Source organism: Pristis pectinata, chromosome 3 (genome assembly GCF_009764475.1).
Source record: "Pristis pectinata isolate sPriPec2 chromosome 3, sPriPec2.1.pri, whole genome shotgun sequence".
Taxonomy (NCBI): domain Eukaryota; kingdom Metazoa; phylum Chordata; class Chondrichthyes; order Rhinopristiformes; family Pristidae; genus Pristis; species Pristis pectinata.
The window spans coordinates 125841823-125854102 of NC_067407.1; the positions used below are offsets into that span (position 1 = coordinate 125841823).

The 12280-nt window shown below is 39.5% G+C and overlaps 1 protein-coding gene across 3 annotated transcripts in view; it reads left to right on the forward strand.

Moving 5' to 3' along the window:
• Positions 1 to 12280, forward strand: part of mtr (5-methyltetrahydrofolate-homocysteine methyltransferase) — a 55050-nt gene that overhangs the window by 27434 nt on the left and 15336 nt on the right. For all 3 annotated transcript variants that reach the window (XM_052011305.1, XM_052011306.1, XM_052011307.1), the window contains 10 exons: positions 478 to 657; positions 2432 to 2548; positions 3928 to 4068; positions 5359 to 5448; positions 5535 to 5687; positions 5872 to 5979; positions 6633 to 6733; positions 8117 to 8184; positions 8753 to 8873; positions 12169 to 12250. In XM_052011305.1, coding sequence (XP_051867265.1) covers positions 478 to 657; positions 2432 to 2548; positions 3928 to 4068; positions 5359 to 5448; positions 5535 to 5687; positions 5872 to 5979; positions 6633 to 6733; positions 8117 to 8184; positions 8753 to 8873; positions 12169 to 12250 — 1161 coding nt within the window. The remainder of the gene's footprint in view (positions 1 to 477; positions 658 to 2431; positions 2549 to 3927; positions 4069 to 5358; positions 5449 to 5534; positions 5688 to 5871; positions 5980 to 6632; positions 6734 to 8116; positions 8185 to 8752; positions 8874 to 12168; positions 12251 to 12280) is intronic.

The following is a 12280-nucleotide window of genomic DNA, read 5'->3' on the forward strand; positions in this document are numbered from 1 at the left end:
CACAAGCTTTGCATCCTTCCTCCTCGCCCCTTTTTGTTCCCCAAGCCTCCACAGCGTCCTCTGAAACTGTGGCTGCCTTGGAGCTGACTTTAGGATCTCATGTACTTCTGAGCAGTCAGCACAGCAACAACTCGCCGTCTGCAAGCCCGGCAGGCAACTGCTGTTGGGAGCAAAAAACAGACTGCTGGAGCTCGAGTTCCTCCAGCAGTCTGGCTTTTGTTTGCTCCATATTCCAGCATCTGCAGTCTCTTGAGTCTCCATCTGCTGTTGGGAAATGTACAAAAATTTTACTTGTGCGAGTCAGGAGAAAAAGCACTGATGATTTTTTTAAACTGGATCGTTCATCAATTTCCCGATTGATTTTTTGTTCTTCCCAAATCAACTGCATGAGTGCAAGAGTTGACATTCAAAAGTTGTAGTGTGATTAAAGAACTACTGGAATGTACTTGAAGATTTTAAAACTTGTGTTTTGTTTAGGCGACTGATATTGAATCAAAGGTGGCAGTATGTACTAGAGCCTATTATTTGCTTGTGAACAAAGTCAAGTTTAACCCCAATGATATAATATTTGATCCAAATATACTCACTATTGGAACTGGAATGGAGGAGCACAGTCTCTATGCTGCAAACTTTATCAAAGCCACTTCAATTATAAAGGTAAGTCCGTTTTTGAAAGTGTATATCTACCTAAAAACACCAGGGAATGAAATAGGGCATAAGGAGATGAATGATTACTTCCTTTTCAGCTGATGGGGATAGAAATCGGATTTCTAGAAAAGTCAGTACATGTACTAAAACAAGATAAAAGGGAAGCACCTACTCTGGACAATGCAACCTGACAAGTTTTGAAACAAATTGGAATAGAAATTATTGAACGACATTTTTCAGTATTTGTGAGCAAACTGTATCGATTTTTAAAATCTTGTGATTTCACATTTAATAAAGATTATAAATGAAATTTTCTTTGACAGATTATAAAATCTGAATATTTTGAGTTACTTGTAGTTCTGCCACCTGGAACAACAGCAGATTTAAAATTCAGATGCACAAGATACCACCCCCTTCTCATAATATTGGAATTGGTTTATTATTGTCACATGTACCAAGGTACCGTGAAAAACTTGTCTTGCATACTGTTCATACAGATCAATTCATTACATTGTGCATTGAGATAGTACAAGGTAAAATAATAACAGAATACAGAATGAAGTGTTACAGTTACAGAGAAAGTGCAGTGCAGGTAGACAATAAGGTGCAAGGTCACCATGAGGTAGATAGTGAGGTCAAGAGTCTATCTTATGGTTCTAGGGAACCGTTCAATAATCTAACAGCGGGATAGAAGCTGTCCTTGAACCTGGTGGTACATGCTTTCAGGCTTTTGTATCTTCTGCCCGATGGGAGAGGGGAGAAGAGAGAATGTCCCAGGTGGATGGGGTCTTTGATTATGCTGGCTGCTTCACTGAGGCAGTGAGAGGTATAGACAGAGTCCATGGAGGGGAGGCTGGTTTCTATGATGTGCTGAGCTGTATCCACAACTTGCTGCAGTTTCTTGCAGTCCTGGGCAGAGGAGTTGCCATACCAGGCCATGATGCATCCAGATAGGATGCTTTCTATGGTGCATCGACAAAAATTGGTGAGTGTCAAAGGGGGCATGCCAAATTTCTTTGGCCTCCTGAGGAAGTAGAGGTACTGGTGAGCTTTCTTTCTGCCTATTTTAATTGGAACAATTCACTGATTGGCCTGCAGATGTACTCAAATCGGGTAGAGGCATGTTAATCTGTGTAAATAGAAGTAATGCGAGAAATTCTGAAGCCTTCAAAACAGAGAGCGCAACAGTAGTACTTGTGTCATTTAAAGTATTGCATAATGTTTAATGGTGATCTTCAATGAGCACTGACAAATATTTAAGCAATTAGGATATGTCATTAAAACAAAATCTCATTTTTTAAATTCTTTCTTGAACCCAAATGAGTCATTCCACATTATACCACAATCTCTTATGGAGCTGTAAAATTTATAGTTGGTGCCAAGAATTAACAATTTCAATATGAGCTTGCAACTTTTGTGTTACTTTGACTTGGTGTCCGTTTCCAGTATGCAAGTAGTTATGTTAACTTAAATATAAACTTAATTAAACTTTAAGTTTAATTCTATATTGTTTTCTTTTCCTTGCCTTTATGGGGATGCATTACCTGGGTATTCCATCAATTTCCAGTCTTTGGATGAGTAGCTTGCGTGATGTTACACTGTCCATTCTGTCTTGTCAAAATCTTGAGTTTTTCAATCTATACTTACTGTGAGTCAAAAAGAATTAACAGCGCTCACCACATATCATTCTCTCTGTTATAATCGATCCAGTCAGCTTCTCCTGTGATTCTATTCATTGTCTTTTATATTGACTTACTCATCTACTTTTTTTATTTGTATAAAGGGAACACTACCTGGAGCCAGAGTAAGTGGAGGTCTTTCGAACTTGTCCTTCTCATTTCGTGGAATGGAGGCAATCCGAGAAGCCATGCACAGCGTATTCCTTTACCATGCTATAAAGGTACAGCAGAATATTTTTGGATACATCTTCAGCGACATCAATAAAGGAGAGAGTGCAGAGAAGATTCACCAGGGTTCTGCCTGGATTGAAGGACTTCAGTTGTGGGGAGAGGCTGGGTTTGTCCTCCCTGGAGCGAAGGAAGCTGAGGGGTCACCTGATATACGTGTATAAAATTATAAGAGGCATAGATAGGGTAGAAAGTCAAAATCTTTTTTCCCACGGTAGGGGTATCAAAAGCAAAAGGGCATGGGTTTAAGGTGAGAGAAAGGAGTTTTAAAGGGGATTTGAGAGGGAAATATTTTGCACAGAGTGTGGTTGATATCTGGACCTCATTGTCGGAGGAGATGGTGGCATTAAACAAAATCACTACGTTTAAGTGGCATTTAGATGTGCACTTAAATAGGGAAAGCATGGAATGATGTAGTCCTGGTTTGGGCAAATGGGATTCATGTAGATGGGCAAAACAATCAGCATGGATGTGGTGGTTCTCTCTGATTCTATGACTCTAATAACCTTTTTAAAGTAGGTTAGGAACTTTCCAACAGTTGTGCCTCAACTGGAGTCCTATGTGCATTTCTGGTCACCACACCAGAGGAAGGGCACGCACTGGAGAGGTTGCAGAGGAGAGATACTAGGAAGTTGCCTGGAATGGGCCATTTTAGTTACATTAAAAAAAAGAATGGATAGGCTTGGTTTGTTTTCCGTGGAGTGACAGAGACTGCAGGGGAGCTGATAGATATAGGCAAAATTAAGAGAGGGCAGATGGTGGAAAACACAAAAAACTGCAGATGCTGAAATCTGGAGCAAAAAACAAGATGCTGGAGGAACTCAGTGGGTCGAGCAGCATCTGTGGAGGGAAATGGACAGTCGATGTTTCAGGTCGAGACCCTTGCCAAGTGGTAAACCTTTCTCCATAAGAGGTGTCAAAAAAAAGAGAATGTAAACTTACGGTAAGGGGGAGAAGTTTAGAAGGCATCTGAGGGGGAGAAAAATTCACTGAAATGATGGTACGGCTCTAGAGTCCACTGCCTGAGGAGCTAGTGTAAGCAGGCACTCTCACAACGTTGAAGAAGTATCTAGATGGGCACTTGAATCACCAAAGCAAAGAAGGCTCCAGACCAAATGCTGGTAAATCGTGTTAGTGGAGGTGGGTAAATAATTGTCAGCATGGACATGGTGGAGCAAAGGGCCTGTTTTTCTGCTGTATGACTTTGTGGAGTTCGAGTTTAATTGAAAATATACCTGTGATTGGTGAAAAGATCAGTGCCCGACCTCCACAACGAGTGGATGGTCGTTTATGTACTTAGTGACTTGTATTTTTATCACAACAATCTTTCACTTCTCATCTACTGCAACATTTGTAATAAGTCTCTTCTTAGGCAGGGATGGATATGGGAATTGTGAATGCAGGAAACCTGCCTGTTTATGATGATATAGACAAAGAACTTCTGGAGTTATGTGAGAATTTGATCTGGAACAAAGACCCTGAAGCTACTGAGAAATTGCTGCATTATGCACAGGTAAGGACAATAACTGGTATTTTTGGAAAATAAAGCACTGAGTGATGCTGGCAACCTTGGTGTGCCTTATTTTCCAAGAAATCATTAGTTAGTGAAACACATTTTGATACGTTGTACTTCCCAGTGATACAACTTGCACTTATATAAGGTTTAAAAAAAATCAGTGGTAGTCACAGAGCTATAATCAAACAAAAACTGATACAAATAGGAGCAGAAAGATGGATGATAAAAGGGTTGGTTAAAGAAATGTTTATTTTAAGGAGGCAATTGAAGGAGAGGAGAGAGACTAAGGAAGGGAATTTAAATTTGGGGCTTCGACAGCTGAAGGTGTGGCCAACAATGATGAGGTACAGGAATGAGGGTGTGTGCAAGAGGTCTGCAGTAATGCTGAGTTCTTGGAAGGTGAAAGAGCTGGAGGAGGATCCAGTGATGGGGGACACAGTGCTGTGAACAACTTTAAGTATGATTAGAAATTGAAATTCAAAGCTGTGATGGGTGAGTTTGAGTTACCAGCAGCTTCATTCGATATGTCTCTGTCCAGTCTCCATTAAAGAGCCAGTCTGCAATGTCACAGAAATGTGTGAGTTGGGCATCAGAGTTCAGTGCTTTCAACAGAGTACTGGTGGTGTTTCAGTCTTCTATTGGAAGAAGTATCAATAAGATCCTATTCACAAATACTCAAAATACTGTTAACTGTAATTAATCTGCCGGTTAGAGTTTTGAAAGGATCACAAGTTATCAGCTTAGCATAAGTGGTTTTGAAATGAGTCAAGATCCTTTGGAAGTTTAGTCATTCTAAATTTGAATAATTTTTTTAAGGTTTAAAGCCCTCTGTGATTTATTTCTTGTTACTAAAATATTCATTGAGCTCTGTTCATTTTCTGCATTGTAAGTTTCCACTTGATTATAACCTTCTGACATCAATGACAAGTGAAAGCTACAGTGCAATTTCTTGCTAGTATTGTAATTAAGAAGCGTCTTTCCAGGCTACCAGGTTGTTCCTTTGATTGCATAACGAAGAGGAAACATCTTCTTCTATAGTTTTCATGGCAGCACTGAAACAGATTTGTATTCTAGTGCTGATCAAACAAGGGACTTACCAGTTCCCAAGTGAAAATTTTAATCCAGGAAATTTTCTGCCTTTTTGAATTAATCAAAATTATTTCTTAATTTCTTCATGTGGCGCATTATGTTTTACCCACTGCAATGTCATAATCCTAAGCATATCCAAAAAAAGCACTTGATTTTTGTACTTTAACAACCTGTACCATGGTTCTTTGATTCTTTTAGAGTCATGCCAAAGGTGGAAAAATAGTGGTAACTACTGATGAATGGAGGAATGGTACTGTTGAGGAACGTCTTGAATATGCCCTTGTTAAGGTAAATGCTTGAGTGTGTATTCCTTCCTTGCTCTCTTTTCTGCTTGTGTTTACTGCACGAGTTGAAATTCTGATATTACCCATTAGGGTATCGAAAAATATGTAATAGAAGATACAGCAGAAGCAAAAGCCAATCAGCACAAGTACTCCAGGCCCCTACATATAATCGAAGGACCTCTGATGAATGGGATGAAAGCTGTGGGGGAACTGTTTGGAGCAGGAAAGATGTTTCTTCCACAGGTAAGACAGGGATAAATTTTGTTGCTCTGTAAAAAGGCAAAATATAATTACAAAAGCAGATGAGAGAATATTTTGATAATTTTGAGATGTTAGGCTAATTCTTAAACATTGAATCCCAAATCTGAAAGCTAAGGTGTTACACATTTTTTTGCTCAGTTTTGTAAATTTTGTCTTGTGCCATCAGGTCATTAAATCTGCTCGAGTAATGAAGAAAGCTGTTAATTATCTTGTCCCTTTCATGGAGCAGGAGAGAGAGGAAATGCTGATGCAGTCGGGCCAATTCGAAGAAATTGTAAGTTATTGGTTCTCTAATTGGCGTTAGGACACGTGCGGTTAGGCGAAGCCAGCAATTTGCCCTTATCAGGTGGTGGTGAATTATCATCTTGAACTGCTGCAGTTTTTTCTTTTTTAATAAAAAAATAAAAATGTCATAGAATTCTGCCACCATTTTATGACCGAGACATGAGGCTGGTAACAAGCTCTCAAATCCCTAGTAGTGATGGCTGTTGAGTTAGGGAATGCAATATTTTGTCTGGATTCCCTGCCCCCTCATAAGTGTCCATATAACATCCGTAATTGAAAGCTAAAATAATCCACTGGAGGTGACATGCTTCATGATGTTTGAGAAAAGTGTAAGTTGCTTTTTAAAAGAAAACCTAATTTTTTTCCTCAGTGATATTGCATATTGTATTTTACTACTACTCTTTGTGTTAGCTAAACAATCTTGTAATAACCTCCTAATCCAGTTTAATAACATGCAGTGTATGTTTAATGTTGCTTCCATTGTGGCAACTTGTCCTCTGTGGGCAAATTTTGGATTGACTTTTTCTTTCTTTGAATTCAGATTGCATACATTATGACTTTTTTTTGTAAACAACTAAAGCAATCTTAAGGATCCTAATCTTTGATTTGAGTGCAGTTGATCAAAGAGTTGTCATTTTGCAGAGCCCATACCAAGGGACCATTGTGTTAGCCACTGTCAAGGGCGATGTTCACGACATTGGCAAGAATATCGTTAGTGTGGTGCTGGGCTGCAACAACTTCAGGTAAACTTGCTATCTGTCATCTTGTTTCCTCCCACTTTTTTGTGTTCTTTTTGGTTAATTGAAAGTTTCTTCTCAAAGGAAGACCATTCTGATTGTTGGAGGTCAATCATCTTGGCCCCAGGATGTTGCTATAAGAATGTGCTAGCCCAACCTTTGGTTGCTTCACCAGTGACATTCCTTTCAGAAAAGCAGAATGAGGAATGCCCGTCAATGTTAAATTCCATCCACAACTGTGAAGAAAAGGCAGCACATGCAAGACCTCCAACAACATTCAGGCAAGGAATGCTAAGTGGCAAGTGATGTTCACGCCACAGATCTGTTGGGAAATGATTAGTTACTGGACGTTACCTAAGACGAAATAGCCTATGTGTCTCTCACCCGTCTATATGAATACATGACTTTGGAGCAGGAATAGGCCACTCATTCCCTTGGGCCTGCTTTGCCATTCAATAAGATCATGGCTGATCTGATTATAACCTCAACTCGGCATTCCTGTCTAATCCCGATAAACTTTCACTCCCTTGCTTATCAAGAATCTACCCATCTCTGCCTTAAAAATATTCGAAGACTCTGCCTCCACTGCTCTTTGACAAGGAGAGGTTGAAAGATTCACAACCCTCAGAGAGAGAGAGAAAAAAAAATCACCTCTTTGTCTTAAATGGGTGTCCCCTCATTTTTAAGTTCTAGATTCTTTCAGAAGAGAAATCCTCCTCTTCACATCTATACCGTTAGTAATGTATCTTTCAATTGAGTCACCTCTCACTGTTCTAAACTCCAGTCGATAAAAGCTTAGTGTCCGACCATCCCTCTTAAGACAACCTGCCTGTTCCAGGTAATAGTCTAGTTAATATTTTCTGAACTGCTTCCTGTGTTCCAACAGCCTTCCTTAAATAACAGAACATTCATTGTTCCCTCCCTCATTGTGGGTGTGTGCCATATGCAGAACACACTGCCATTAATCACCTGTGCCACTCTTATAGCACTACCGAATCCTGCAGCCTCTGCCACCAGGAAGGATGTGGGCAGAAGAAGCATAAGACATCAATGTCTGTAGGTTTTCCTCTGAGCCGCATATTACTTCTGACTTGGAACTGTTTCAACATTCTATTATTGCTGGATCGAAATCCTGGAACTTGATGCCCAACAGCATTGTGGTAGTATTTTCACCAGAATGACTGTAATATTTTAGGAAGGTGACTTGTCATCTCCTCCTTCAAGGCAATTAGGAGTGGGTAATAAACGCAAGCCTCGATAGTGATGTCCGTATCCCAAAAATTAAGTAAAGATTGTGTAAACTTTATTCCCTGAAGTTGAATATGGATTCCGCAGCTCGCTGAATCCTCTATGAATCCATTTTAAAATATATTTTCATTTTACTTTCAGAGTAATTGACCTGGGTGTTATGACTCCATGTGATAAGATACTCCAAGCTGCAATTGAGAATAAAGCAGGTAAATATATTAGCACGGCGACGCAAGAGATTGCAGATGCTGTAGCAAAAAACAAACTGCTGGAGGAACTCAGAGGGTCGAGCAACTTCTGGGGAGGGAAGGGAATTGTTGATGTTTCGGGTTGAGACTCTGCATCAGGACTCCTGCATACATTTAGTGGCCTGGCACTCAGAGACTGAGATTGGTAGTTAAACTGAGTTACTGAGAGATGCAGCGAACTTAAAGACTTCTTTGTATTGCCCATTTTCCTGTTTTTGTTTTTGATCTCTGCTCCACGCAGTATGCACAGGGCAAAAAAGGTAGGAGCAAGAAGAGGATCCTTAAGTTTTCCCAAGAACATTCAACAGCTAGTTCTTCGCTGGTGTGCAAGAGTAAATTGGCACCATTACATTTTTAAACATGCATACTAACTTTAACACTTCTCCTTTCCTATGAGCTCACTCAGTCAGCTTTTAAAAGTAGTTTGAGAACTATTTTTCAATTTTAAAACCACAGCTTAGACCTCACTACTTGGTATTGCAATTTTAGTTGTTAAAGCAGATTTGTGAATGTATTTTCTTTTTGGCAGATATTGTTGGCCTGTCTGGTCTTATCACACCATCTTTGGATGAAATGATACATGTTGCTAAGGAAATGGAACGGATCGGTTTGAAAATGCCTTTACTGATTGGGGGAGCAACAACTTCAAAGTAAGTAAATAGGCAGAACAGGAGTTCATCAATTTCCGCTTTCAAGTTTATCACAGCAATCTTTGACCCACCCAAACTGAACAAATTTTATACAACAGCTATATAATATTTCACTCTTCATGTATGAGAATTACTACTTACTTCAAAAACTTTGTGGAAGCGATAAAGGAAGTGATCAGATCAAGGACTGGTTTTCTTATCAATGAGCATCTTGTATCCTGGTTTGAACTGGTAGTCTTGTTTACATTGTGTGCTTGCAATTTCATCCCCTGCTGAGAATCTTAAGATGTCATCTAGCTACAGCACAAGCTCTTGAGAGCCTTTCCCAAAAACTTCAACACGTTATTTAGGAGTTTAGTTTCATTATCCTGTGTCTAGAGCTGCTTTTTAATAACTTTAAGCGAACTCCAAACCTCATGTTCTCGTGAACTGAAACCAGTTGACATATTAGATGTGTCTCTGCTAGATGGTGCAGGATTTCATCCAGATTTTCTTTGTTAGACATCATCATTGCCAAAGATTCAGTCTGGACTACTTTGGCTTTATTATCTGGTTATACAAACACATTATCATTTCCATTTATGTTCTCAACAGCATTGGCAAATGTTCCTTTTTAGCAACAAGGAAGTTGCATCTTTATCCTCCTTGTGGATTTCCCCTCCCCTCGGAGTGGCACAGTAGTGTAGCAGTTAGCGTAATGCTGTTACAGCGCCAGCAACCCGGGTTCAATTCTACTGCTGTCTGTAAGGAGTTTGCACGTTCTCCCCGTGTCTGCGTGGGTTTCCTCCAGGTGCTCCAGTTTCCTCCCACATTCCAAAGACATACGGGTTAGGAGCTGTGGACATGCTATGTTGGCGCAGGAAGAGTAGCGACACTCGCGAGCTGCCCCCAGCACATACTCAGTAACACAAAAAGACGCATTTCACTGTGTGTTTTGATGTACATGTGACTAATAAATAAATATCTTATCTTGCCAATCCTCAGGATACTTGTGACGATATGTCCACCTGATAGTCTGAGTTTAATATTTTGTTCCAAATTTGGTGTGTCCACAATGCCACAATGGAGTGACAGCGTAGCTTTTTGTGTACGAGTCACTTGGCTCCAGATTTATTTACCTTAAAAAAATATTATAGGCATACCTTGTTTTGTGATGTTTGTAAAATGCTTGGTAATAATGAGATAAAAACAGCTTCGAGAGGACCGAACACCTCGAACCCAGTGATATCATAAACTAGAACCGCTAGTAAAAGCAGTTGTAAAGAGATAATACTCAGAAGAAAAAAATGACTATTACTATGGTCTTTGTTATTTAGTATCTCCTAAAATGTTCCCATCTACTTCCTCAACAGGTGCTGGTTATATATTGCAAACATTTTCCAATCCATTAATATGAACAGCTGTTGCTTGTGTTGCATTTATGCTCATTTATATAGTCTGTCATGACTCATTCCTTTGACAGATTGAGGCTAATTTTCATGACCTAGTAGCATATTAACTTTATTGCCTCATTTGATTTGAGGTCAGCTCAAAAGGCTGTGGCCTTTTGTTTTTCCTTGGGCATTTTGCAGCCCTCCATTAAATTACATTGGTATTTAATATTTAAATAGTGCTTAATTGTCTAACAGTGAACTCAGAATTAATAGCATTATAATTCAAGAAATAAAGCTGTTTTCAACTTTTATATCTCGTAGACAGGAAACCTAGTTCATTCTGGTTTTCCTCTTTACATACAACTTTGGGAGAGATATAAACTAGAAGAATTTGGTAAATTGATTAACAAATTTAAATTCTTCAGAAGAGTGAAGAATAATTACAATTGCAAAGAGCCTATCTTGCATGTTCACATTAGCTTCAGCAAGAGTATATCAAAGTCCATAAAGAACAGGTGTGTATATATAAATCAGTTAATAATGCTATTACTTCAACACATCTGGTTAAATTCAAGAATGGTCTATAACTTTATAAAGTAGCTTTCATGAGGTGATTTCTTTCAATGTGCCTATATAATGTCGCTGCTTGTATTCATAACTGAGAAACATAGTTATCAGTTATGGCTACCTTTTAGATGCTACCGTCCATAACATGCTCTGTTCATGCCAGTTATTCAACAACAGTCTCTTAACTATCTGTCTGGGCACCTACTTTATTTTGTTCCAACATTCTATCTGCTGTATTCCAGGATTGACTCTGGGTTCTTTATAATGATGTATAGTTAGATATACTTTATAAAGTGGAAAGTTTATTATGGCTGTTCTGTCTTATTTGTCCATGGCGTCATAATACAGTACAAAATAGGCCCTTTGGCCCATCACGTCCATGCTGACCTCTTTGCCGGTCTACATTAATCCCATTTGCTCGCATTAGGTCCATATCCTTCTATGCCTCGTATCCAAGTGTCTGTCTGAACAATTCTTGTACATAATGATTGTTTCTGACTTCACCACCACCTCTGTTGTGGAGTTCCAGATATCAACCACTCTGGAACAACACTCCTCTTTAAAACTCCTTCCTTAAATCCATGCCCTCTTGTTTTTGATACCCCTACCATGGGAAAAAGATTCTGACTATATATGCTGCTTATAATTTTATACATCTCTATCAGGGTCACCCCTCAGCCTTGTTTGCTCCAGGAAGACACGCCCAGCCTATCCAATCTCTTCCCATAACAAAAGCCCTCCAACCGAGGTAACATCCTGGTGAATCTCCTCTGCACTCTCCCCAGCATAATTGCATCTTTCTCTATGATGGCGACCAGAACTGAACATAATACTCCCAAGTGGGGCATAACCAGTGTTCTGTAAAAATGACATCATGATGTCCCAACTTTTACATTCTGTGCCCTGACCTGGAAAGGCAAACATGCCGTACGTCACTTTCACCTCCCTATCTACCTGCGTTGCCACTTTCAGGGAATTATGGACTTGAATCCCAAGGTCCCTTTGTTCATCAAAATGCCTTAGTGTCCTACCCCTACATGACAGTCCAAAGTGCATCACCTCACGCTTGTCAGAATTAAACTCCATCTGCCAGTGCTCTGCCCTACTTTCCATCTGATCTATATCTTGCTGTAGCCTCAAACAACTTTCCTCGCTATCCATAACACCACCAACTTTCATGTCATCCGCATCCATTTAAGATGTTAAAATGCTGTACAGAGTCTTCCTGATCTGTATGACCTAGGTTCTCACTGCTTTATCCAAATGAATAACTGGCTTTGTCAGCTATCATGGTTTTTCATTGACTTGATCTGGTCAACATTTATTTAAACATAAATTGCTATTCATCTTTCCAGAACACACACAGCTGTCAAAATTGCACCAAGGTACAATGCACCTGCAATTCATGTTCTAGATGCTTCTAAGAGTGTTGTTGTGGTAAGTCTTCTTATCAGATTGTCCTTGCAT